The sequence below is a fragment of the Mesitornis unicolor genome, unplaced genomic scaffold (assembly GCF_000695765.1).
Source record: "Mesitornis unicolor isolate BGI_N332 unplaced genomic scaffold, ASM69576v1 scaffold3131, whole genome shotgun sequence".
NCBI classification, from domain to species: domain Eukaryota; kingdom Metazoa; phylum Chordata; class Aves; order Mesitornithiformes; family Mesitornithidae; genus Mesitornis; species Mesitornis unicolor.
Genome location: NW_010164268.1, coordinates 18,181 through 46,172, shown reverse-complemented (window position 1 = coordinate 46,172; position 27,992 = coordinate 18,181). Strand labels below are relative to the sequence as shown.

The following is a 27,992-nucleotide window of genomic DNA, read 5'->3' as shown; positions in this document are numbered from 1 at the left end:
GTATCACCATTTGCACAAAACTGGGGATTTCCATGGCAGAGAAAAACCTCTGGGCACATTTCCACAGTACAGTTGAAAAAAAATCATGTATGCAAGAAAACCCAACTAAACATGAATCATGAGTGGCAGATGAATATTAAATGACTACATTAAGAACAAATCCTGTAGAAAATAACAAATTTGTAGTTGCAATCTTCCTAAAAAACACCATAAGCTTTTATTGCATTTTCTATAGGTAGACGTACACTCCAGAACAAAACACTTTCTTCTTTCCCATTTCCAGATTTAGATAGCAGATAGTTGCTTCACCTGACCTTTATTCTGTCCAGCCAGCACCACCTTCCATCTACCCATTCATCTATACAATGCGCACATAGCAGAGCCCACATTTCATATCTCCTGTCCGTATCTACAGAAGTGGTTTCAGCATAACACATTAATATCTGGTGAATAAAAATAAAGGCAATAAACACCTAAATGACAGACAGCCCTGCCATCTGTCCATTGGCTACAACTGAGGCTTCACAAAGCCTTGCACAAAGTTTAGTAATGTGTATGAATTATCCAAAAATAAACCTACCATCTGTACAAAAAAACCACCACAGGTTTGTTCTTAGAGGAGTGATCCTTAGATTGCTATAATGCTTTAAACCAAGTTTATTCACCATATGCATTTCCAAAGTGATTTTCTGTATGTTCTATACAGTGGTTTTATTCCCCTTTTTCCTTTCATGTATAAAAATAGGCAAAATATTCAGCTTCCCATATGTCCTTCAGTTAAACCTGCTGGCTTTTCCCCAAAATCCACAGTATTTATGAAGAAATTTCACGTACAATGATGAGTTCCACTGCATTCTGAAAAGTCTTTAGCAATGATACTGCTTGTCCATGATCAATATTGATAAAGCTGTATCCGTTAGCCTAAAAAGAAGTATTTAAAATTGAAAATGACAGTCTCATATGCCATGTTAATGAAAAATGTCTCATATTTCATGTTACTTTATTTAAGCTTTAAGGTTTAACGTAACCAAATTCTATAACAACACGGACAATAAAATACTGTACGTTTGCAGATTATGTTGTTGATGTGAGTTGAACATGTACCTGTATGCTACAAAAAATTAAACTACGTTAGTCTTAGAAGAATTTCACACCAAAGGTATTGCAAATAACCAGAAGACTGAACTTTAAACCATTAACATCAAACATCTAATTAATCAGCCTTAATACAGCCACACCAAAAAAACTCAAATGCAGTACAGAAAATGCATCCCAATTTAAATATCAGAATATTAGAAATGGCATTTGTGATAAATTAAAACTACTGAAGCCTTTAACAAAAAACTTTAATGGCACTGGGAGCTACTTTAAGGTGTGAGACCATCTGAGGTCACTCGGCTTGAATTTTCCTATGACTCAAAACCAAGCCATCTATTAGCTGGAACAACTTGATCTCAGTTTAGTTTGCTCATGTGCTTTTTCTTTATATTTCATGCAAAGGATTAGGCTGTGTTTTCAGTCTGGCTTTGTTTTAGAAAAACATTCATAGAATTTTGTGGTTTAATTGAGATACTGGTGGGTTTTTTGTTCAGTTTGTTTTTAGAAAACTGATACGCAGCAGAGGAGACTCTATCAACATTCTCACATCAGTAATGTGATTAATAATTCATAACTTTTAACAAGCTCTGCAACTTTAAGGGTTGCTAAAGCACTGTTCAAATGTCGTTAGTCCATTTCCCTAAGAAAGTAAGACTTATATAATCCTGTTGTCCATTTCTCTAATCCCTCCTCAAATAATTTATAAGCTCATTAGACAAATTCAAACAAAGCTGATACAAAGTAAGTCTGAAAGGTACCGACTTCCTATAGAAAAGAACCGTACAGCTGCAGCCAAGAAGCCACGGCTCCTGAAGCAGCCTGCTTGGCTGGTCTGCAGCAGGTGGGGCAGCCAAGGGGTACAGGCTGTGACCTGCCAGGTATCAGCCAGCCAAGAGGCAGCTTCAGCCAGCACACGTGCACATCCAAAGACTGCCAGGTGCTGCAGGACGGAGGGGGACATAACAGCAAGGTGCAGCGGGGGAGAGGTGCTGTGAGGGGCAGCTGCTGGTGTAAAGACAACATATTATTCAGAACAATTCATGTGCATGACCACGTTAAGTAACTGAATGACAGCAAAGCCTTATGTTCCCTCTTGAAACACAGCATTAGGCCTGTTTTTTTGCCTTTAAAAGTGTGAAAAATGTTCAGAGTTTGAAAAAATGGACAGTACCTGAATTATTTTATCTCCAGGTTGCAACAACTTAGATGCTGGTCCTTCTGGCTGCACTCTGGTTACAAATATACCCTTAAAAACATTTTTGACAATTTATTTCATGAACAGTAGGGCAGCATGAAACAGATGTAATTAAAAACATTTTTGGAACTTTCCATCCTAAGCAGAAGCGAATGCAATATTATTCTAAAGGTCTACTGGCTTTTGTGACTGCCTGCCTCTTCTGATGTTAAATCCAGGAGAACTGCCTTTAAAGGGGTACTGAAGGCCAAATTCTGGTCTGCCTTTGTTTAATTTGGCAGATGTATACATGAAGATGAAATATCAAACACCAGAAATAAGTCTGTAGGCTAAATCATGCTCTCTTTTAAGAGGCTTCCTAATTGTCAACTCCATAATTCAGTATCTCAAATCTGTTGACTGATACCTGGAACTGTGCAAGAACCACTCAGCTAGAATAATCCTCTGTGCTGTTGTGAGGCCACTGTCACCAACCACCCCCTATTTCCCCATCATTTGTCCCCAGTTTTCTCCTCTCCAGTCCTGGAGTTCAGTGGTTTGGAGTATTTATGTACTTTTGCCCCCTCCTTTGCTAAACACTAGATACATTATTAATCAGAATGATTTTAAGATGCATTAGTATAAAATACTCACATCATCTTCAGATCTGAATGGATTCCCTCTACCACCAACTCCTCCTGATATACTAAATCCAAGTTCTGGATCCTTGTCAACTCTCACTCGAATCTAAATAGTTACAACTGAAGTTAGATGAACTGTATAAAAATCTGTATTCAAAGCTACTGTAATGACATTATTACTATGGAATTCAGGTGAACAAAAGCTTTAAAACAAGAAAAAACCCTCCAAAAAGCATTTATGCTTGTTAAGAGAGTTGAGAGAGTATTGTATCTCATAACATTAACTCAGAACAAGATTCCAATACAACAGCACCATGTATCACTGTACATATATTTTACTCCAATATCACTATTAATATAATCACAGTTCATCTGGGCTTTAAATTCAGAGATATTTTAAAAATCAAACCTCGTTCCTCCTTTCATTCTAAGTTCTACACAGCCAAGACTGCCTCCCCCTTCTCTTGCCAGAATAGTTGACTTGAAAGCTTATTTTACACAGGAAGCACAGAATGAGAATGTAGTTCTCAGTATTTTCTCAAAAAAACAAACAGTAGTGGGGAGACATCCTGTGTTCAAGAGCAAAAAAAAGGCTGCCACAGTGAAAGAGCTGTTAAATTATGTAACAATTATCAGTTTTATTTATGATAGGTACAGGTAAGAAATTATCAGGCATGCATCAGATATTTTTTTATCCTGGCTTTTGCTTATGTATGCACATTTCTACACTTGCAGGTTTTTGAACCATTCTGGATAGCAATGACTAAATGCAAAGTATTCTAAATTGCACTGCTACTTTGAATTTTTTAGGTTACTACATAAATAATGAGCTGATGATCAATACATGTAATTGAGAAATAAATTTCTAGCTCAATAAGAAGATGCAACATTAAGTTTCTGGTACATTCTCTTAAAAACCTACCACATTTCTTTCAAAAAAGAGCTCAAAACTAGAAGAAATGTGTGATTTCAGCAATGGAGTTGCACCAAGATAACACTGCCTTCTGGTGGAGATAAATTCCTGTATGATTTCTGTCACCATCCACAGAAAAAAGGTAACAAACAAAAATCTAATAATTCCCTGCCACTGATAGATGTCATATCATCAAGTTAGATTTTATTTTTACCTCTTGCTTTGTCAATTCATGGCTCTGTCTAGGAGAGCACTGGGACTGGGTATAGGGAGGTTGCTGAGCAACTTTCAACATCAGGTAATCAATTAATTGCTCTCTAGACGGATGTCTTGCTACTGATGACTGAGGAGGGAGATGATGGACTTTGCTGTAGTTAGCCTGAGGTCTCTGAGTCTGGCACATTTGTCCATTTGTCAAAGGTATCTGAATAAAACACGAATACACAATGTCATACATTTTATAAGCAAAAATCCTCAATTCCTCCATTATTTCAATATTCCTCATACTTGACTGCTTTTAATTTTAGCAACATTACTAAAATTACTCTTCTGGATCGTGTATGATTATACTTAATTTTCTTTGTATTCACCAGCTCTGACCTACTGAGAACAAATCTGAAAAAGAAAAAAACTTACTTTGAGCGCTAATATACTAAAATAGACTAGACAGTCTTTGCTTTTAGCACTCATTTCACTGAGTTATCCCAACCACTATTTTCTAGCAGTGCAACTGACAGTATTGACACTTGGCTGATACCATTATAGTTTTCACTTTTATTGCATAAAATTCAGAGATTTTGTAACAGTTCTCAGTAATCATACATAAGAGTAAAAATCCACACAGCTAGCAGACAGAAATTATATGCTCTCCAAGCATCTTTTGGTGATTACTTCACAAGAAAACCTTCTGAGCAAATTCACGTGCAAGCTCAAGATTTTAATATCAAAACTAATGATATTTCCAAAAGATGTTACTCTTTTGTTAACAGATCAGTCACTGATAGGTATAATGATGACAAACAGCAGTAACGTACATAACTGCCACAACATACAGTGCACTCAAACCATGTCACTAGGAACGATACTGGAGATGACATTTCTTTCTTACTGAAGCCTCAGAGCTACTGTTCAGCTCTGCGGTGAGATGGGAAGCCTTCTCCCTCCTTACCCGTATGCCTTGTGCTCTTACCCAGCCTAAGCAGTCACTTGTCCATTCCTATGATTCCCACATTCAAAAAATGCTACAGGCTTGAGTTAAGAGTTTTTCCTGCCTGCCACCATTATTTCATTACTTACTGGATACACGGATACTGAAATTCTCTCTCTCTCTCTCAATATTATAAACAACTAAAGTGTGCAAATTTCAGCCTTTTAACCATGCTATGTGAATGGACACATACCAGAATCTATTCAGTTGAGTTTTTTATGTCAAAGAGATTATGAGAAAAGGTAGTGTATGTATACATACACATTTTCTAAGTTATTTACAGATCAGATGTATTCAATTTACATTATTTTCTACTACCTTTTCTAAAAACCTAAGGCATGATATGGAAACTACTTTTTGTTGCACTGCCAGGGGTAGAGTTTACACAGGCAACACTTATCAACTGCTACGCAAATTCCCAGTATACAATGTCTGTAAAAATGCAACTGAAATTACTGAAGTTATAAAAAGAAAATCAATTGCTGCACTGTAATAACTTACCAGCAGCCATTTAGTTTCACTGTAGTAAGTCCTGCCTGTATAAATGGTCCTTAGAAATGAATACTGAATGTCTAGTTTATCATCACAATTTCATCACAACAGATTTCAAGTTGAAAAGGTTTAATCAGCTTCAGATTGCTTTCTTGAAATCATGTGCCGTATTCCAATTTCCACTTGCAATTACGTCTTTTGCTGCTAATTTCCTCTTTCAAAGCTACAGCTGAGTTAAAATGAGAACTATCCCCCTTCATGCAATTGAATATTTTGTCTTTCAAAAAGAAAATAGTATCATTTATGCCACCCTTTTAAAGAAGCCTCAGTTTCAACTACTGAGTTGATATGTTTCTATGTGAGTTGATATGTTTCTACTACTAATTAAAAAACACATCCTTAAAATAATAATAAATATATCCTATCTGTGGTGTCAGGTAGGCAGTTACCTGCACAGCTATTTTCTTCATGCTGTCTAGAGGAAGATCTTTGAGACTGAGTGTGGCAGAGGAGTAATTCTGCTGTCCTGTAATGAATACTTCATCCTGACATTGGTCTCCTGCAGTAGAAGCCTGTGGATGCTTTAAACAGAATTGGGCAGTAAAGACAACTGTCTACATATAATTCAAATGAAAAAATTATCATAAGAAGCCCAAAATAAAACATTTCAAGGGCTTTACTGTCATCTTCTTTGATTAACTAGTACATTGTTTATGTAGAAAATCTTACTAGTCAAGACACCACACCCATAAGATATTGATGGATATTAAAAAAACTAACAACTGGTGTCTTTGATCACCAATAAACTGGTAAGAAAAGTAAAAAAATGTTAAGGACCACCTGTGCAAGAATTCATATGGCTAAAAGAGGTCTTCTGTTGACTTTATCTTGCTTGCTATGGATACCATAGCTTCACTCAGGATGCTCAGTATTAAAGAGACATTTCCTTACAAACAAAAACATTCATTTTCTTGAATGCCTACAGTATCTTACAGTACAGTTTACATTATCAGAATTCATTTGGGGGAGGAAAAAGCATAATAAGATTTGGTTCAAACCTTTATCAACCTAGGTTAAATTCAGAATGGTAATTTCTTGTTCACATAGGTATGAAACCAAACAGTTTTATATATGTTCAATCATCTATAAAAGCCAACTAGAAAAAACTCAACTTCATGACATTAAATTAAAAAGCCTTGCATTAAGGCATATAAGGTGAAGGCAATATATCTGATATAATGCCTATAAAAATTCCAGAACATAGATTATATTCTTTTTATTGAAAGCATTGTCCATTTGTAAAAGGATAACCCTATCAATTTAAGGACACCTGTCACAGTTTATTCTTTCCCCCTCTATATATCGCAATAGTGTCCTACAGGTACTCACTCGAACAATGTGCACACCAGAACCTCTTCCGTCTGCAACACTCACGGCAACACTACCCTGGCTGCCATGCAGATCCCTAGAGCTGCCATAGTGAAAGCTGCTAACTGCAGCATAATTGGAATTAAAGGACCTAGACAGCACGCTCTGAATAAACGGGACAGATTTAACACAGAGATTAGTGCAGCATGCATAAACCACAAGACATGTTATACATAGACTAATACAGACATATTCCATTGTCATGCAAGATAAAATTCATGCAAGAACAGTAGCATTGTGATATATAGAACAGAACTCAGTGACCCCTATTTACCTTTATTTACTGTAAATCTGCATGCAACCAGCAATTAACATGCAGAATTACATGTAAATAAATATAAATGTTCGTGTGTCTGGGAAAATGTCAAGGTCAAAATGTCTAGGTTTTCATTAAATTTGCAACTTATCAAATACGTTGTAGGAAAAGAAGCTGGCAGTCAAGATAAACATCTGTGAAAAACCACCTAATTACCGGTTATTATTTGTTTCACTCTCCCACCTATTACTGGTACAGTACAATTAAAAATTTACACTGAGACAGAGATTTAACTGCTTGACGAGGTTTTCTTGCTATTGCAATGCTGTCAACATCCACAATGCATTCCAGTAACATTTCATTCAAGAATGTGAACAACCCTCACTTAAAGAGAAATAGGCTTGAAAGAAACCTTGGAGTCCAACACTGTACCACTGTAGGCAGTCACACAGGTAACCGACAGTCAATAAACAGTGACAATCTAAATCCAGATTTGTATTTACAATCTAAGATAGAGCTATAACAGAACATAGAACTTGCCTAAAAGTTGTAGAAGCATGAGCTTTACCATCAGGAATTAAGATTTCAATTAATTCAGTTTCGTGAGCTTCAAGGTGATTACATAGCCTAAGAGTAGTTTTATTCAAGGATTTACAAAAAAAAAAATCTCCTTTCTTGATAGGGGCTTCTTTCAAAGTACAAAAAATGATTGTGCAGTTGATGTGGGAAAGACATGGGAATTAGTGCAAACACCATTATTCTTCTCTGCATTGAACACAGCATCTCAACACTATGAACCCACAAGTACCAACTGTACAGAACAAAAAACTATTTAAAATTACATGGAGTTGTAAGAAAGTTTCAGTTTAACACAAGAATTGGAAACTTAACTGGTAACTTAACTGCTAAGCCCAAGTACTGGCCTATTTATTTCTTTATTTAACAGTACTTGGAATCAACTGACAACGAAAAGAAGAAATAAGTTATCGTTTCTGGCTACACTGAATGTCTAGAAATCACCTCACTTTTCATTCCCACCATCACTATCTAAGATTCTTTAGAAAAAGTTTGCTAAAGATCTTCTGGAACACTTGAAATGCCTAAAATTTATGCTTTAAGCCTTTTGGAATAAAAACGCACAAGCAAAAATAAAGCTCCATTTGAAACCTGATAGAATTCTAGCAAGATACCATTTTATCTATTTATTCCAAAGAAGAACTTAAACATTAGAAACTATTTTTCAGTCATTAGAGTGGGAAAAAAAAGGCATTAATTTAGGTTTCTGATCCTGCAAAAAACCACACAAAATGTATCGCCAGTAAGTGATAGCATTTCTACTGAAGCATTACATATGGAAAATAGTCAAAGCTTCTGTTGTTTATATTCCAAATGAACAAAAATTTTATTCATTTTAAAGTGTGATGTATGGACTTCTGAACTCCACAAAATATCATTATAACACATTGATGGTTCAGTGGTCCATTCAAAATGGGAGAAAAAAAAGTAAGATGAAAATTTAAAACTGAAAACTACTGAATACATAGCATGCCTGTAAATTATCAGTGTCAAAATATTCCTCAGGCTATGATGTTACAAACATTTAAGCACTTAATTTGATGTGTGCATAGACCTACTGAAGTTACTTTCCTTGACATATTGAAGCAAGCTTAACTTGGAGAAAATCTGAGGCCATATCAATTAAAATATTTTTATGTTAGGTATGTAGCATAAAAAAATGAGTTCAAGAAAAGCCTTGATTAAAACTGCAATTCTATATCAATACTGAAACACTTGGACCTTTTAATAAGGCTCTGTACGCTGGCAACTTTGAGAATAAAAACCCCACCTATTCTGACTTCTAAATTGGAAAGTAGGAATCAAACTTTATGACCTCTTCTCTGAAAGCTCTGCCACTTTAGATAAATATTAGATAAAGAAGATAAATAGAGGACTTAATTCCAGATTAAATTAGAATTGAAAGCAAACACACACCTGGCGAACTCTCAAGAGATCCACAAAAAAAAAGAAAATACACATACGTAAGGACAGAGTCAGGCCCATTAACTGTTTCTGCCTATTCAGCACATAGAAATATAATAGCTATTTGCAGATAACTGTTGCAGATATTTATTACTGCAATTTATGGATGAGAAATTCCTCTATCACACAATAAAATGTGTGTACCGGAACTGGCAAGTCACATTCAAAAAGGAAAACATGCTGAAAAATAACTGTTCTTAAAAACTCACCTGTGCACTAAATTTACTAGGTTAGGGATGGGGTAGAATTGACTGTGTGCTTTCCAACAGCTTAGATATATAGCCGCTAGAGAGTAGCTTGACATTTAAATAGGCTCTTTTCTCTATCCCACATTAAAATACGCTTTGCATCAGGTAGGCACATTGTTTCTCCTGAATACATGCAAAATTTCTATTTACAAATGGTCTCATAAACTGTTTTCACTTTCCTTCAACAAGATGGATAACTTTATCAGTGTATGACTCTTACTGCTTGTCAAAGGGATTACAAATGCTGGTTACTTGGCTGGTATGCATTGTTTATAATTTTTGCTGTACGTAAAACTATCCTGTATCTCTCCTCAAGCAAATTAACTCTCAGAAGTTCTTTTTTCCTTCCTACCTATATCAGGTAAAAAGGGCTAATAACTAAAGCAAGAACTAGCTTCTCCAATTTGTCCAACAAGCAGACACTGTTTATTTAAGTGGGTTTACCCACTCCTCTCTCTTCCTCCATTTACTGAATTTTATAAAAACAAAATAAACAACTAATTCAAGAGCTTAGCAAAAAGGAAAAAAAAAACCAAAACCAACAAAACCCAACATAAAAACAAACTCACAACGAAAAACAACCTCCAAAAACCCACTATACCTTATTTCCTAAAATGCACAGGATAGAAACAATAAACATGATTAAACTCAATAATAGACTCTTCTGAGTCACAGGAAAGGTAATACTATTAACCCATACTGTTGTGTATAACCACAGGCAAGAAGATATGAATCAAATATTTATCATAAGGCTTAATTTTGTATACCTGTTTGTCAGTACTGTGCCTTATGTTTCAAAAAAAGAAAAAAGAAGTGCCATTTTAAAATGAAAGCTTTGCCAGAGCAATTTCCAGTTCCTTAAATGAGCTCTGTAATTGAACTTGTTCCTTAAATGCCTGTTCCATAAATGAGCTCTGTAATTACTTCAAAACATTTCAGAAATCTGGTTCATAGATTAATTCTCCCTTCCCTCTCCCCCAGCTAATTTTTAATTACAAACAGAAATGCTGAAAACATTATTTAAAAGAACAAAGAAATATCTAGTAAATTCCTAGAATCTCCACAGTATCATATTTGCCAGCTGCCATATAGGATCACATCTACATTTTCACAGTTTAGATTTTTCTTTTTAAGTCAGTCATATCCCAGAGAATATAAAAGTAGACAATTATATACACATTCACTTTTAAACCCGTAAGTCTGTCTCAGATTGCTAAGTAAAAGCCACTTTAAAATGCTTCAAGGCCAGAACAAAAGAAGCATGCACATACAAAATAGACTTCTAAGATCTGTTAAATTAGATGCACAGCTATGATCTCAATAGGAGCTATTCCATATCACTCTAATAGGAGACAAAAATTAAGAGAGAAAGTATGAACAGATAAAAAGGTAATCATGTCAGGCACTCGATTTAATTTCAGTAAAGGTGACTACACACTATAGTACCTGAAAAGATACCACGCTCTATTAAACATTGCTCCTAAGGTCAAATGTAGGTGATGTTAGGATGAGCTATAAACAAACCACATTAGCAATGCACTGAAGTTTTGCTTCCCTCTGCATTCAGGGATTGCTGGCATTTTTGCTTCTCTACTCTTTTATGTAGATTTGATACACGTATCCAGGAGAGTAAAAGATCAGGGAATTCAGCTTTTATTAGGGTTGGAACATGGTGAGGTTTGTGACCGCCTTATGGGACAAAGGGTCCCTATAGTACTTTGAAAACCATATTTTGTTGTTGATTGACTTAAAATGGATCAGAAAACAGGTGCAGCTGTTGTGCAGGCTTCTTTAAAAAACAAGCAAAACCCACCCCTTTCTATCAGTGGAAGCTGTGCAACTTAAAACAGACGTGAACCCATCCCTCAAAATACTTGGATTTCTAAAGAAAAATTACAGTTAAAAGTAATTTTTCTAACCATGTCTAATTAAATTTCTTTAGATATTGAAGTATTTAGCATAATAATCACAAACAAAACTATGTTCTTTTGAAATAAATTAAAAAAATAAAATCCATGTAGCAGGCATAATAAAAATGTATTTTGGCTGCTTTACCCACTTCTCCTCCAAGAAAACAGTATCAGCATAATGGCATTCTGCCCATTATTTAGTGACAGTATTTTCAACTAGTTTAGCTGGACAGCATAGATTACACTTTTCCAGTCTCTACTAAAATTCTTTGAAGATATGTAATTGTTCAGCTCTACGTATCAGCTCAAATTCTTGATAGCATTTACTGTACATAAAGAATCCTGTTCATCAACTGCTATCTCCAGTTATAGCAAAACCTCCTATGATTTCCTGAAATGAACAAGATTTTTAAGTGTTCTCATCTCACAGCAATAAATATTCATTCAAAAATGTGTCAGATAAACAACTTCAAAAAGAGCTCACTTGGAGGCAAATACATGTTAATTATGGATTTTTAATTCTTCAGCAACTGAACCTCCAGACAAATTTTACTGATTTTCTTTGTTCTTAAAGAGAAGAAATGGGGGAAAAAATGCAGAACAGAAAGATGAATAAGTATATGGGAATATTTTAGTATGATCACAGAATCTCAGGAGTTGGAAGGGACCTCTGAAGATCATCCAGTCCAACCCGCCTGCCAGAGCAGGATCACCTAGACCAGGTCACACAGGAACGTGTCCAGGCAGGCTTTGAATGTCTCCAGAGGAGACTCCACAACCTCTCTGGGCAGCCTGGTCCAGTGCTCTGTCACCCTCACAATAAAAAAGTTTTTCCTCATGTTCAGATTGAACCTCCTGTGCTCCAGGATACAAATACAATAGTAGAATAAAAATTACCTGGCCTAGAAGAGCTGGCCTTGCAGTCTAGCAGGTCAGTGTGACATTACTTAATTACTTCTAAAGTAATTGGACCAAGCTGGCAAGTATGATCTAAGAACAGGGACTTTTTTCTTTAGGGGAAAAATTCTTTTACAGTCTACCATTTGACTGTTTCTCAGATAATCATCACAAATATCCTTTTTAAGGCAGTATCAGAAGTACATTTTCACGGAAATTAAAAGGAGTTCAAAAACGTAACTTATTCCATATCTAGATAACAAAAAGGTAGAAAAAATTTTAAAGTATTATTTTTACCTTTTCTAGCTTTTTTGCCTCAATATGCCGCAGCACCTGTTCCCTCCAGTCATAAGGGACTTTGCTCTTTCCTGGAGGGTCTAATAAAGAATGCTCAGAGTTAACCCTTGGGTTTGATCTCTTTGAAGGGCTAGTCCGCGAGTAATTGAAGTCACTAACTGACATAGTTCTTTCTGGTATTTCGTTCACCGATGGCCGAGCACTCTGTGGTCGGGGTATGTTTGGACCATCAATGCTGTATGTTCTCGCAGAAAGTGGTCTCTGTTGCACAGACATTACTGGTGGAGCTCTTCCCATTGAATGCAAATCTCTGTAAGTTAAATAATCACCTTCAGGAACCTGTGTCTGCCTTGAAGGTACATTATCCCCAACATTTATAGAAGCTGTAGAAGATACACTGCTCTGCCTTTGTAGAGTGTGCCTGGTTGCTCCTGGGAGCAGTCTATCATTCAGTGGAACAGCCCACACGTCTGTGTGTCTCCCAGCAATTCGTTGATGAGTGTTATACATGGTGCTAGCTCTGACATTGTTATGATTGGAGAAATTCATATTAGCAGAGTGCTTTACATAGCTGGGGGTTTCTGTACTGTCAGACCTAAGCAGACGTGAAGGAGGTAAACTGCCTTGTTCTACCTGGGTGTTTTGTTTCTGGGACCACAAGGTGTCTTTCGCCATTGCACTGCAGCTGTATTGAATATTATACTGGGGAGTGCAGAACATCTGTGCACCACTTGTCACGGATTCTCTCACTATATTAGCACCTTCAGGATTGTGATTTGAGTCAAACTTGTACATGGTTTTTGTAGAAGATACTAAATCAGATGATGACGACGACCCAGGAAAAACTTGCAAAGGCTGATCATACAGAATAGTAGCAGACTTACTTCTGACTATGTTTTTTCCATCTGCACCATCAGATGCTGATTTTACCACTGAGTTTGACTGCTGAGATCCATTCTCTTTGACAGTATCATAGATTTTCAGACCACCAGTGTCCATACTGGTGATGCTGTGAGATTTAATCACAGGAACACTTCTCTGAGGGGACAGATCTTCAGTGCTCCTCGAAACAGACAGCTCAGCAGAACCGCCATCAACTGTAGTGCTTCTTGTTAGTTTGTCTTTACTGGGAGACTGTACTACTTCTTCAGGATGTCCATATACTTTATTTATAGAATATTTATTTCCATTTTCCAAGTGTTCACTTTCTTCTTTCATGTTGTTATTCAAAATGCCCTTTACTGAAACTATTTCCTGTGTTTGTAACCTTTCTACAGGAACCAGCGCTGCCTCTTCACTAACCAATTTACTGATATTCATGTTTATTTGGTCTAATTTGTGAGACTCCTCCATAGGAGTGCTTGGATCAACGCCTTTCCCTATCAGGTCTAATCTTTCTTCAATGGTCAAATCATATTCAGACAAATTTGTAACCTTCTCTTGCACATTTATTTTTTCTTCTGCTGTAATGCTTAATTCACCTCCATTTTGCAAAAGATTATTCAAATTTTCGTCTTCTTGTCTGGAAAAAAAGATGGTTCTTAAAAGAAATTCCAAAAGAAAACAACATATTCCTTTAAGGACTGTTTTAGAAAAATATAATCATTAACTTGCAACACAGCCATACCACGCAAATAAAACGGGACAAAGACCAATATACAACTAGATCTATCATTTGCCATCTTACCATTACAGAAATATATTATATAGAGGGCTCATTTTGGCAATGTTTGTGTCATCTAATTTCAGAAGGTTTTTTTATATTCAACAGGAATTATTAAAGACAGATTATAAGTGCCAAAAAGTACAAAGTGATGATACTCAATTTTTTTTAATCAAATATTTGCAGGTTCCGTGATAATTTTGGACAAATGTCTTGTTTCTATTGGAATTTTCTATTTTTTAACTTGCATCTTCTAATTAAAACCTCAAGAAAAGTAGCAACCTGTAATTCCATTTATTGGAAGTTTCTAAATGCCTTTTATAGTTATGTCAGTAATCAAATTGATCTTCAAAATCATGCAAATAAAAATATAGCACTTTTAAAATTGTATACTGAAGTATTTTACAAAGATATCAAATTATAAGGCTGAAATTATTATGTCATATTATTAAAACAGATGGGAACCATGTCTTATACACTAAAATTAGCCTCTGAATTTTATTGTGCTTTTCCATTATTTAACTTCATTTAAAAAAATTATGTCATGAATGATAAATCAATTAATTAAAGAAATGGACACATAAAACGAAAGATTAAGTAACATTTTTCTGTTATATTTGCTCAGTGGTTTAAAGACTCTTACAAACCTTATCTTCGATATAACAGCAGCATCTGTTTCTTTCTTTGGAGAACAGAGCGAAGTATCTTGGCTACTATCAGTATTTAAGGAAACAGAATCTGACATTCGAGAAGGAGAGGAACAGTTGCTGTTATTTTGATTGCTATTGTGGGTAGCTTCATCTGATAAGGAATCTGCATCTTTTGAATCATCTGAAATAAAAATTTGCCAGTTTAGTTACAGACATAGATCTGTTGAATAGCTATTTAATGTGCATATGTTACATTTTTTAGAAATTGTCTCTTGTTCTTCAGTACTGAATTCTCAGTACTGGAAACTAAAACATAAGATAACACCTTTGCAAATTTCATTTAAACTTACAAATGACTGCTAGCAATACTTCCTATCTTTTAAATATTTGGCTCAGTGTAAACAGCCCTCACCTGTTAATGAAATTTACTGTGTTGATTTAGTTCAAGTTTCCTTGGCTAGCATAAGGTTTACCCAAAATATCTTTCAAATCATATTTCCATTTTTGCAACGATTTCAAAGTTCTGAATTATATGAGTCTATTAACCCCTACAAAAATGAAGTACACGGCTTCACATGCAGGATTTTCAAAGTGTACGCAGTTCCTAATTTTGAATACTATATCACTGTTGAATAGCTATTTATTAGAACAAGCACTCTGGAAAGACTTAGATTGCTGGATAAGCTCTGTGTGGTTTCATAAATGCAAAAAAACTGCAAAGAAAAATATTCTTCTGCAGAGTTGGGATCCAAAGTAACACTTTCTGCAATCCTTTTCTTAAGCATATCAAGAGTGCATTCAAGCCAGCAGTCTGCCAAAACACATGCATCTTCTTTCCCCCTCTGCTTTTAAACTGATGGCAAGAATCAAGAAAATAAGGATGTCAACACAGCTTTCTTTACCACACGCTCGAGATACTGCAGAATTTTTTTTTCTGCTTTTGTTGCTTAACTAGAGAATTGATCCTCTTTCTTTTAAAAATACAGACTAAATCTACTTTAACAAAATGCAGTTGGAAAAACTAGCCACCTTGAGCTGAATTATCAGAATCACACAACATTTCTATTGCTCTTTATGGTATCTAACCTTTTTTGTTATTGCTAAGTGCTACCACTTTTGGTTGGTTTATGGAGGTTTCTATCAGTGGTGGTCTCATTTCTGCCATTTTCATCTCTTCATCAGAGGAGAGTTCTTCTGACTCCTGCTAAAGAAAAAACAGTTTTATGCTGTGCATTTTAAAGAACTGCTTAAAGGTTAGTAAATGCTATCTAAACTGTCGTGTACTGAAAAATAAAAGGGGAAAAATAAACAAGGAACATAACATAGGCATAACAAGTGTGTAGTGCATTTGCAGTGCAAGTCAACTGAATCTAGTAATATTTACCACTGAATTCTCTTTAAGAAGCAGCACATGCAGACTTGCATTGTCACTGATGAACTCAGCATCACTCAAACCAGTAACTTCAGCTGGAGAAAACCTACTTGGAACAAGCAAATGCAGCCTCTGTTCCACCACTGGAAGTTGAGTTCAAGTCAGAAATTTATCACTGACCCAGCAAACACCCCAGACTGAGTAGCTGGGTACTGGTTTTGCAGAAAAGAGCTCAAACTGAAACAGCTATATAGTAGCATGACCAGTACAATCTTTGGAATGAAGAGCTATGCTGTGAGAAAAGACTGATTGAGCTTGGCTTGCTTAGTCTAGCAGAAGAAGAGCAAGTGCAGCTCGAGTTTATACCTTTAAATTTACACTGGGGGTAAATGCCAAAAGGAAGAGAAGTTATTTAAGTTCAAGAACAATGGCAGAGGAATAAAGTGATACTGAATACATTTAAGCTAGAAATCACTAGCTCCTAACCATAAGATGGAGCTCAGTACACTTATGAAAGACACAAACTGACAAAGCTGTTGCAAAAGCAGATATGCAATTGATTCAGTATCCTACTTCCAGCCCTGTATTCCTATAATCTTCCAAAAATGACTGTTTCCAGTAATATCTTGAAGGAAAAAGGAACCTTCCTTCCCTAAAGTAGAAATTTATTTCTAGTAAGCCTGCTTACTATTACAAATGCTAAAAAATATATGTTGCAGATTGCAAAAAAAGTCTGTCAATGTTCACTTTTTCTTACAAGTTACAGAACATTTAATATGTGGGACCTACTGGAACCACCTTTCTCACTAATGATAGGTTTCATTAAAGATAAAAAATAAAAATCCATCTGTTTTTCTCTGCAATTGGAACAGACAACCTCTTCACTGTCTCTACCACACTGCCCTTCCTCTTGGATGTGGCACACAAGTGTAATCAATGTTGAAATTAAAAACTTACAGGCAAAATTTAGATATCTGCATTCAACTGCAACAGCATTACCAGCAAGTTATTACATAAAAGTAAGGAATTCACTATCCCTGATCCACTACACACTGCTACCTCACTTACTGGCATACAGCCAGCTACAAAGAATTGCTGTTCCTATAGTTACACAACTAACATGATTTTCTGAAATTAGGTTTTTAAACTAAAGAAAAATGTCAAACATAATATTTTCACAAAATATGTAGAAGCAGGAACACAGTAAGGGGGAAATACCTAGCAATGGCCCCAACTGCTTGACACAAAGTCTCTTCAGCACAAGTATGACATATGCATGTTCCTCTGATTATACAACACACACAAAAATAATCTGCTTGTGAAACTATGAAAAAAGCATTTTACTGATTAAGTGACAAGTTCCAAAATTTGTCATGTCTGAAATATTCTAAGTTAATAAATACATGGTGTTTGTTAGAGATGTACAAATAGTTTAGAAGTCTAAAATCTCTGACTCTTTATAAGAGGTAAGTACAATGCAAGTCATATTCATTCACTCATATTGACGGTTCACGAATAAGCACAGAGGAACTAATATTTCTAAACTCACCTTTCATTTTTCACTTGAAATGAATGTGCCTAGTCACTCGGAGATACAAGTTTTTGATTGCTCCTATGAATCAAATATCTTTTCATTTCAGTTACAATTAAAATATACTATTTAATAAAGAATTGACAATCAAGCAAAACCTGGAAAAATCTGAGTATTTTCATAGTTTGATACTTAGGTCAACTTTTAGTTGAGTTTGCTTTATTTTTCTTTATGTGCATGTGTCTTTCATTTTGAATTTTTTATTAGCTATTTCAACTTTTACTTAATAGAACCTGAAGTGAGAAAAGTACTGCATTGCAAACCATCCATATTTACAGCACTTATAGATGGTGATTTTCTGCTGTTGTCAACACAAATTTTCATCTCCCAGAGTAGCAAATTCAATACAACACCAGTCCAATTCTTTGACTGCTACGATGTTCATCAGAATGCCATACCTCAAACATGTCTTCATGGTTGACAATTGTTTTTGTGTTCTGCAAGGTTTTAACAAGTGCAGTCATCTGTGAATTTGTAGTGCTGTGCTCCGCTTCTGGTTCAGTAGGCTTCTGCACAGAGCTTCCCACTGAATATTGCTTTCTCTCATCTGCTTTGTTCTTTATTGAAGCAATTTCTGAAGTCTACAGGATTAAGAACATTAGCAGAAAAAAAGTCCTGAAAAGCTTTCAGTAATGGATGGTATTTAGAGTTAACTTTATATATTTTGTGAAACTAAGGAATAGAAAAATTGAGTTTTAAAATTATTAAATATGTAATGCACCAGGGATGAAAAGCAGAGAAACCTCTGCAGATTACTGAGGTACAGTCCCTACCCTTTGCCAGTCATTTTGAATCTCCTCCTTATTGGAGTCAATTTGCACCATTAAATTTCCAGTTACATAAATATATAAATAAAACCCCCAGAATATCTACAATGAGACATATCAGCACCGAACAGTAGTCCTAGCATCTATCATGCTACATCAATCTCTTAGAGACTCCTGGCTCCTGTGCCCACTTGCTATAATTGCCTTTCCAACTTATCATGTAAAACCTCCAGACATAGGGGCAGCAGAGAGACCCTTGCAGATTATCTTGAATTTCATTGTGAAGTCCGGCAGCTAAAAGAAGATCACAGATGCCATGAAAGATGCCATCCTCCAGAAACCAAAGAAGACAGCTCCTTAACACATACATAGCTTGTATTTGCCTTAGAATCAAGTCACTTTCCTTAGTGTCAAAATAAAACTGCTACTGCAAACCAGACATTTATTATAGACTTCTTTAGATGGTTAAGAGGTGAATTCTGTTCTTTAATCTGACTTTTTTTCTTGCTAAAACATTAGAGGGGAAGGAGAAGAGAATTAAAAGCAATCAATGACACTCTAGATCTTTGGAGGTTCTTGCAGTGTCAGAAGGGAATATTATCTCTAACCTTTACCCCCACATCTTTTACGGTAACTGTCTGGCCTTCTCGTTTTGACTCCTTGGCAACATCTTCAGTAGATTCTTCATCCTTTAGTCTATGTACAATTGTCTGGACTGTTTTGACCATATTCTTCAGTTCATCAGGATATGGAGTTGGATACCTCTTCAGGTTGCCTTCCTGAAAGACAAAAAGCAATAATGTTCTACATATAATTGTCATCATGAAAGCATCAGCTTTAAACTGACAATTAATTTGGACAAAACACTGAACAATCTAGGATGTCCACTTTGCTGACTGAGTCTACCAGCACTGATGCAGAATTAAGTTTATAAAACCCAGCAAGATTATGAAGCACTCTTCCCAAATGTATTGACTGATCACATACAGGAAGAATTATGACAACTGTAATTTACTTAAAGAAAGATCAGGATTAATCATTGTTTCCCCACTATCCTTCTCCACAGCACTACCAGTCAGCTAGTCTCCTAGTTATGACCTACATCACGTTATATCAGCTGGGAGTATTTTCCCTTGTGCTCCACTTTAAATGATCTGACAAAAAACCCCAAGGTAACAAACAAACAAAAAACCCCAATCAACTAAAAAAACCCACCAAAAACCCCAAAACAACAACAACAAAAAAACACACCAAAACAAAACCACGGTGTTTCATCCTGTTAGATACTCTTAACTAATAACTGAAGACTTGATTTCTTCAGCAGTGTGAAATCCACAGTCAAAGGAAAAGGACAGGATTCAGGAGTGAGGATAAGAGGGAGGGAAGCACTAAGTATTTAAAAATAAATTCAATACTAACCCGAGGTGGCACCTCTCTCTCATCTTTGTCTTCATCACACTCAAATGCCACCTGAGCACGCTGTTTACGCTGTTCCTCCCACAGAGATGGATTGAAACTTTCATTATCAGATATGAACATAACTAAAAAAACCAAAACTCTCGTAAGAATAGGATACATTATGCAAAATAAAAACCCTCTTTTTTCTCTCTCTTGGAAGGGATTGGTGTGCTCTTGTATGCATTCTTAAAAGAGGCTAGCTGCACCATTAATTGAAGAGTAGTTGCAGTGCTACTGCTTTATGAACTTGCCTTATTTTTATAATAGTAAAATCCCTTTCTGTCAAGTAAAAAAACTTCATACATACAACGGTACACTAGTCTTAACACTAAAATTTTCAGAACTCTCTGCTGCAAAGAACTTTTAGTCATATACATGTGTGTAAATATGAAAATATGTATTTGAATATATATAAATGTAAATTATACTTCTATAGATATAGCCCGATTTCAGTGAGATGGTCTTATTCAGCATGTATGAGAGCATTCATCTGATTTTATTGAATGAAAATTTTAAAATAAAGAGTAAGAATGACAGTGATAAAAACCTGATTAGTAATCCTGAAAAAAACCTGAAACACCCAAAACGTTAGGTAAACACATGATTTTGTAGAAGTTATACAAGTGACAGGAGCTTTATGAAGTATTTCTTGCTAAATTTTACAAGAGAAAAAAATGTTTTGGATAACCAGTCTCTTATGCACGTCTCCGTGTTTTGTGTTACATTAGCCAGGTTCTAGTTTTGCACGCCATATAGGCTAATAAATCTGCCACCACTACCCCAGCAAGAGTATATTCTTCAGATGCCAAGACTGCTGAAAAATACTTAATTATGGGGCTCAACAAGTGCATTGGAATATTTGTTACTCTGCGTTCATTGGGCAAATTCACAATTTTAACACATCTGAAAATATTCTAATAGAATTTACTATCACTGAAACTGTTCCTGATCAAATAAGGTAACTTGATAAAGAATTTTAAAAATTTTAATTGTTACGAACGTGATCTAGTGAACTTTAAAACTTCCACTTGGAATTACTACCTCAGAGGCAAGTATTCTGTTAACTTAAGACAAACAAGCAGCCCTTTCCTTGTCAACAGTGAAACCCTAGCACCTCTGTAAAAAAAGTTCAAATGGAGAGAATGCTTTCAGGCACAATCCTGAATTTCAGCGAATCTCCAAATGATTTTATAATTCTCCCATTCTATCAGAGAAATCACAGGTGCATTATCCGCATTAGAAAGCACTAAAAGTGATACACAATTTATTGGTTTTGCTGATGTTTTTGATAACTCCTCTCTCAGTGTACTAGACACTTGAGCCATTAACAGTAAATGTTGCCACTTGGTAGTCTTCAATTATTTCCATTGGTGGATGGGTGTGTGTGGGGGTGTGGGTGTGTGTCCCATTTCTGTTAAAGAAGCATAAGCTTTTTCCTTTTTCCTGCAGGAGGAAAAAAAGTGGAGAAATAAAAAGATATAGCTCTCCCTAACTCCTGATGGAATTACTTATGGAATGTTACTTACTTCCTTAACTACTTCACAAGTGTGCAGAAATGACTTTCTGGCAAGATCTTAATATTTTGGGCCCAACTTCTTATAAAACAGTTCAAACTAAATGTGAACAAAATGCTTTTTTTCTGGACCATTTTTTCCTTTCTTTTAAAATGAAACACAGAACACTATGTACTTTTCAAAAAAGTAAGTACTTGGTAATGGAGGAAACATTTTGTCTAACATTCTGTTAAAATAGTCAGTCTGAAGCAGACACCTGCAAAGGAGAATTTCACCCCTAACCATTAAGGTCTGTCAGAATGAAATAGGTTGTCACATTGGGAAGTGGCAACCATCGCAGAATGTGATCCTGTCAGTTCATTCTTCACTTTGCTCATTGAAACTTGCACCTAGAATTTACCTGTATGTGGATCACATTAAGTTACTGTTCTCATTCTTCAGATGTAACTCTTCTTCATTTACAAGTTTACTTCAAACTTGAAAGTATTATCTAGTGAAAATTATATTAGCTGGACAGTCTTTCCATTATTATTTTCAAAAGTGAGCATTCTGATAAGGTATTCCAGAGATTCTTACCATCCTCAGTCCTTGGTTGCTGAGGGAACATATAATTAGTAAGCACTGTTTTCTGTGTGTCAGGGTCAGCTTCTTTTTGAAGAGGGATAAGTGGTTTAGACTAGGAAACCAATGAAAGGAGGATATGTTACAAGAATATATACAAAAACATAAGTATGATCTACATATCACAGAGCAAGCCTGTCCCATTGCTTTGAAGAATACTCTGCCTTGTATAACCATTTATCCTTTGAATAATTTTCAGAAAATGAACTTATTAACATGTCAGTATTTGACTGATGACTGGCTTTAATGGAGAACTGAAGTTCAGTTAAATCTCCAAGAGAAAAGCAAACAGCAGTTATTAAAAAAATAAGCCAGTTTCTTGCTATAAGTTATTACTATCCTGAAGCAGGCTGATCTGGAATACATGGACATTGTTGACCATTTAAAGCCACACACAATCATATAAAGTGAAAAATTTTGTACTCAGTTTTTCATATTGACACCAGATTGAGTGTCTCCCATCTCTTATAAAATAGGGCAGGGGATTCTTGAAATTACTGTATTAGTAAAAGTGCTTTCATTATACTACATCTGAGCCTAGTGGATTTCTGGCAGTCCAGTACACCCTTAATGCCATTCAGGAAATTAGGAGAGTACAAAGGGCTTCAATACACAGCAAAAATAAAAGCTGCAAGCACAGGAGTTACTGCTTAATAGCTTGAAACGCAGACAGTCACAGAGTTCAAAGGTGTGGCAAGAAACCTAGCTCAAAAAAGGCATACTAAGTTTCACCAATGGTACAGCTGTGGAAGAAACAACACACTAAGCATTCAAGTACTGCCTTATCAAGCACAAGCCCTCCTCTGTAAACAAGCCTGAATTAAGAAATAGAAAACCCAAAGAACCTTAATATCTGTTATACTGCATTTCCTAACAGCACAGACCTTTACCAAATGTATGAAAGTCTCCAAAGACAGGTAGGCTCAGTGTTGTTTATTTCAGGAGAACCAAGAGTATAATGTTAAGGAAGTTCTGATGTATATACAAAGTACCAGGTCTCATTATTTAACAGATGGCTCTGTAGTTGACAATTTCATTAGGAATAAAGTCAATACGATTAGGAATATAGTCAACGTTCTATTTTTAATTTTTAAAAAGTTCACCTGATTGTCTGAAAGCCACATAGCAGTAAGCTGTTGCAGTTTTGTAAAAGTAAATGGCAAATTCTTCAGTCTGTAAATTACAATAAGAATTTGTTTAAGTACACTTATCAGTACTGTTAAGACTGTAAGAAACAATCTTGCATTAGGCTGTAAAAACATTTTAAAAGGACATTTACAGATATAGTTAAATTAATAACTATTGACAGTTGAAAGGCATCAGCATTTAATTTAGATTCAAAGCTATACCTGGAATTAAAAAAAGAAACATCGAGGAAACATCAAGCAAACAAACAAAAGAAACCCCACATGCATTTCTGCCCAGTTTAGCAAGCAGCTTAAAAAAAAGTGACAATGTAACTTGAATTCAATTTAGTTCAGTGACTCGAATGCAATTTTGAAGACAATTAACCTGAATTGATTAATCTGAATCCTCAGCATTTTATCTTTCAATATACATGGACACCAATTAAGAAAGAAGTGCTATGCCTGAAAATTGTTGGTTTTTTCCAAGATACATGTGTGGAAAAGTGGCTGCCCTGGAAAATGGAAGCTCTGGCATTAATGGATAAATCAAGCTACAGATGGAGCACAGAGAAGCTGGATTGGCAGAACAGGAGGGAGAGCTCAGTTAGACATATCTCTCCTAGTATATTTCAATTTTACAAACTTGCAATTCCCAAAAGAGAAATGTTTTGTCAGTTTTTAATGACCAGCTCTAATAAAACACAAGTCTCTTTCCCCAGCACACTCAAGTGTTTTACACTATACTGCGATACTGTTTTGTATCATCTGTATGCAGTACAGGAAGCTATTATTTTTTAAGAGAGAATCAAAGGTTTTATTAAAATAACCAGACTAATTCCCCAGAAAAATACAAGCTAACAATTATGCATGTATTGAAGCTCTGCTTCAGTGCATGTGCAAAGTCATTAAAATTTAGACAGCTTAATGCAAGGGAACTGCAAGATTCAGAATACATCACCAAATTGGATATATGCACCTGAGTCAGCTTCTAAGCTATGCATGAGACAAGGAAAGACCACATAGAAAGATACTATAATATATTCATAACAATACCTCTATATAATTATTGCATTTTATATGACTTCTACTTGAATAAATGCATTCACAAACCTATTGTCACTCAGATTGATGACTTTTAATTTCTGCATATCACCCATTTCTTCAGGGAGAAATTCAAGCTTATTAGAATGCAGAAACAACACTGTTACATGCTTCCAGTTTCCAATCTGAAAAAAAAACAAACCCCAAAGAATTAAATCATCTTCACAACTCTAAATATGCAAGATTTTACTGTTGTAAAACCATTAGTATTACGGCTATTTTTGCCTGTAAAGTATAACTAGGTTTATTCTTACATATTAAAACTTCTTTTGGTTTCAACACACTAGTAACAAATTTCTACTTCTTGCTTAACAAAAATAAAAAAAATAAATAAATCACAATTTCATTATTTGAAAACTTGTATGTTTGTATACATCCTCCTTTAAAACATACAGGAAGAAAAACTATTGAAGAATTAATAGCTTGTTGTCCAAAAGTTGTTCAGACTATATAATCTAAAATATATTTAAAAACTCATTTTACACTTCTTAAATTAAATACATACCTCTGATGGCAGCTGTGTTAGAAAGTTATGATCTGCAGCAAATGTCCTTATATTAGAGAGCTGCCCAACAGATGAAGGCAACGTTTCAATCTCATTGAAGCTACAGTCCAGTTCTTCTATTGATATTAACCTACAAAAAAAACCCCAAAACTTTTCTATACAGGTTAATTCATCCAACATTAACTGAATACTATAAATTTAAATGAAGTTAATACCACTATTAATTAAAAATCTCAAATTTAAGTCAAAATAACTCTGAAACACAAGGGAACTCAAATGCAAGAAAAATCCTTTACTAATTGCCTAAAATGTTGTTTGGGGCACTTAGGGTTTTTTTGTTTGAAAGCTGACTGTGAGTTTTTAGCTTTTGTATTTTGTTTTTATCTCATTCACACTGTCCTCATAAGAGAGCATTCAGTGAAAAGAGGCGAGTCAGCAACATCAAATGTTTGTTTACTACATGAAAATGTGCTAGTGCAAGGCACTGAAAACATTCAGAATGGGACAGATCACAGCCAAACTGGAGCTGATTTTGAACAATATTTTTATTTTTATTTTTATCAGTTTTTGAACAAGTAAAGAATTTCAAGAGTTAGAGACAGTAAATCTAAGAATCTGGCAGTGAAGAAGTATTTTGTAAATTCTGGTAACAAAATATAACCGACACTAATTATAATAGGACAAAAGAAACTGGAACAAATACCTTTCCTTTTTATAGTACTCTATTCTGAACCAATTATTTTTGCCATTATTTGCAGCTTTTAAATTAAATTGCAGAACACCAAATTATACATTAAAAACCTGGTGATCAACAGGTGAAAATTTCCCTTATAAAATAAAAAAACATAAGTAAGTGTGTTCAGATTCACTTTTTGTAAGCTTTTTGATAGTAGTTCAATCATTGGCAATATTTACCACAGCCTTCTGTAACTGCTAAAAACCAGTTTCAGGCAGCTAACTGCCTTTTTAAACATCTTGTTTTCTTTCACATTCAATTTTTCTTTTATAGATTGGTGCATTAGTAAGTGAGGAACATAGGTCTTTTGATATTAAACAATACATGAAGAGCATACCTGCTGCAAACTAGAAGTAAGATATGAAAGCACTTGCACTCAATTTTATTACATTAACATGTAGAAGAAATTAAATCGGAAGTTGTAAAACCATTCAAAAAGAGGAGCCACGGTTACAAAAAAGCATGCAGAAAGGCAATTTAACCTATTATTCAGGTGAAATACCTACCCTCCTATTGAGTCTGGCAAATAAATTAACTGGTTTTCATCAATTTTAAGTGTTGTTGCCTTCTTCAGGGAACCTGTAATAAAATGAACAAGTAAATCAGAAAGAATATTTGAGTTCATTAAGCTTAGTTTTAATTGTAAATTAAGGGGGCAAAAACCCCAACCCTACGGGTAAGCAACCACATCTTCTGTATTTCCTGGCATGCCTCTAGTGCTGTATACCTAGGGAAATAAGCAGATGGACTTACAGAACTTGTTTGCCAGCTTACCATGTGCCAGCTTATGGGTATGGTGGGGGGGTAAGAGAAATACATTTTTTCATCCATTTACAAACTACTGTATAAAGTCAAGAATGCTCCAAAACAAATGCAAATTGTGTAACTCAGCTACGCATTGCAGCTTTATCCAAAACTGGCACTTTCAATCAATTCAAACTTAGATCTAAAATGTTATTTGTCTATTTTCAAGTGTTCTGTGTCTAAACTATTAGCTTTAAGAACATGAATTAACTGAAAATACAAACCAATAGACTCTGGCAGTTGCTGAAGTGAATTACTGGACAACAGTAGGTCTTGCAGGCTTTCACAACCTGAAATACCTTCTTCAACCACTTCAATGTTGTTTTTAGAAACATCCAAATAGGTCAGCTGTTTCAAAGTGCCGATGAACTATAAGTAAGAGAAAATAATACATTCAAGAAGGTACAAGTTCAAAACAGAAAATCCAGCAGATTTGACAACAAACTGTTTCTCAAGTGTCATGCCAAAGGAAAACAAAAAACCTATTTATAGTGCTGAAAAATAATTTTATGCAAAACATCCAAGCTTTATAATAAAATATTTTGTGTAGATAGGCTCAGTTGATCAATTTCCACACACAGACACTAAAATTACATAGCAACTTTAACATGTATGATAGCTGACAAAGCAAACAACACTGTAAATTAAAATACTAAATGTTCCACACAGTAAAAGGACTTACCCCTGGAATAAGTGTTAGTCTATTACCATCCATCCAAAATTCCTTTAACCCACTCAGTTGTTCAAGTACTTCAGGCTGTAAATGGAAGCCATTTTTTAAAACTTCATACAGAAAACAGTGAAAGACAAAGCCAAATTCACTGATTCATTTATTGCAACTTTAAGTAAAATTATTATAGCTGTTACATATACTTATTTCACTAGGCCAAAGAAAACCCAGATAATTCACTTTTTGAAATGTAAATATATACTAGGTATATAAAAGTCTTTTAAGAACTTGATCACAGAACTAAATAATCCTTACAGAGGGGAGTGTGTTTGGTTTGGTTGGGTTCTTTTTGGTTTTGTTTATGCTGGTTTTTTCCCCCAAAACTATTATTTTTCAAATGGAGCATACAATAAATAAATGTTTTAGGTGTAATTGTCTCTCTCATGGAGGAGGTCTAGAAACCCTTAAATTCCATCAACTCAGAAGGCTTGTTTTTCAAAAAACACAAGATTATGTGGTCTTGGGGAAAAGGAAAACAAAATTTAATTTTCTAGAAACAAAGGGTGCATCTGCATGATACAAGCAAACCACTTCATCCACAAAGTGCAGGATTGTGCTTCCATTAAAATTTATCATTAGAAGTATCTTACATCAGGCACAGACCACTTATTGGTAAACATCCATGTTGCATATGTTTTCCTATTTAAACTTCCCTCCTGAGAAAGTAATACAAAACATATACTACTGCACCTTAACAACTACAAGCAAGTTCAGTTAAATGCAGAACTCAGTTTCATTATACTGTAAATATA

The 27,992-nt window shown here is 35.1% G+C and overlaps 1 protein-coding gene across 1 annotated transcript in view; it reads right to left on the bottom strand.

The window, feature by feature from the left end:
• Nucleotides 1-813: 813 nt before the first annotated feature.
• ERBB2IP (erbb2 interacting protein) overlaps nt 814-27,992 on the bottom strand; it is a gene marked incomplete at its 5' end in the record, with an annotated part of 42,186 nt that continues 15,007 nt past the window's right edge. The window contains 19 exons of the mRNA XM_010194238.1: nt 814-921; nt 2,270-2,344; nt 2,927-3,019; nt 4,041-4,250; nt 5,975-6,106; nt 6,915-7,058; nt 12,602-14,123; nt 14,912-15,095; nt 16,001-16,118; nt 18,276-18,458; nt 19,253-19,423; nt 20,064-20,185; nt 22,193-22,292; nt 23,341-23,410; nt 24,475-24,590; nt 24,971-25,100; nt 26,213-26,285; nt 26,735-26,879; nt 27,193-27,267. Of these exons, the coding sequence (XP_010192540.1) occupies nt 814-921; nt 2,270-2,344; nt 2,927-3,019; nt 4,041-4,250; nt 5,975-6,106; nt 6,915-7,058; nt 12,602-14,123; nt 14,912-15,095; nt 16,001-16,118; nt 18,276-18,458; nt 19,253-19,423; nt 20,064-20,185; nt 22,193-22,292; nt 23,341-23,410; nt 24,475-24,590; nt 24,971-25,100; nt 26,213-26,285; nt 26,735-26,879; nt 27,193-27,267 (3,771 nt within the window). The remainder of the gene's footprint in view (nt 922-2,269; nt 2,345-2,926; nt 3,020-4,040; nt 4,251-5,974; nt 6,107-6,914; nt 7,059-12,601; nt 14,124-14,911; nt 15,096-16,000; nt 16,119-18,275; nt 18,459-19,252; nt 19,424-20,063; nt 20,186-22,192; nt 22,293-23,340; nt 23,411-24,474; nt 24,591-24,970; nt 25,101-26,212; nt 26,286-26,734; nt 26,880-27,192; nt 27,268-27,992) is intronic.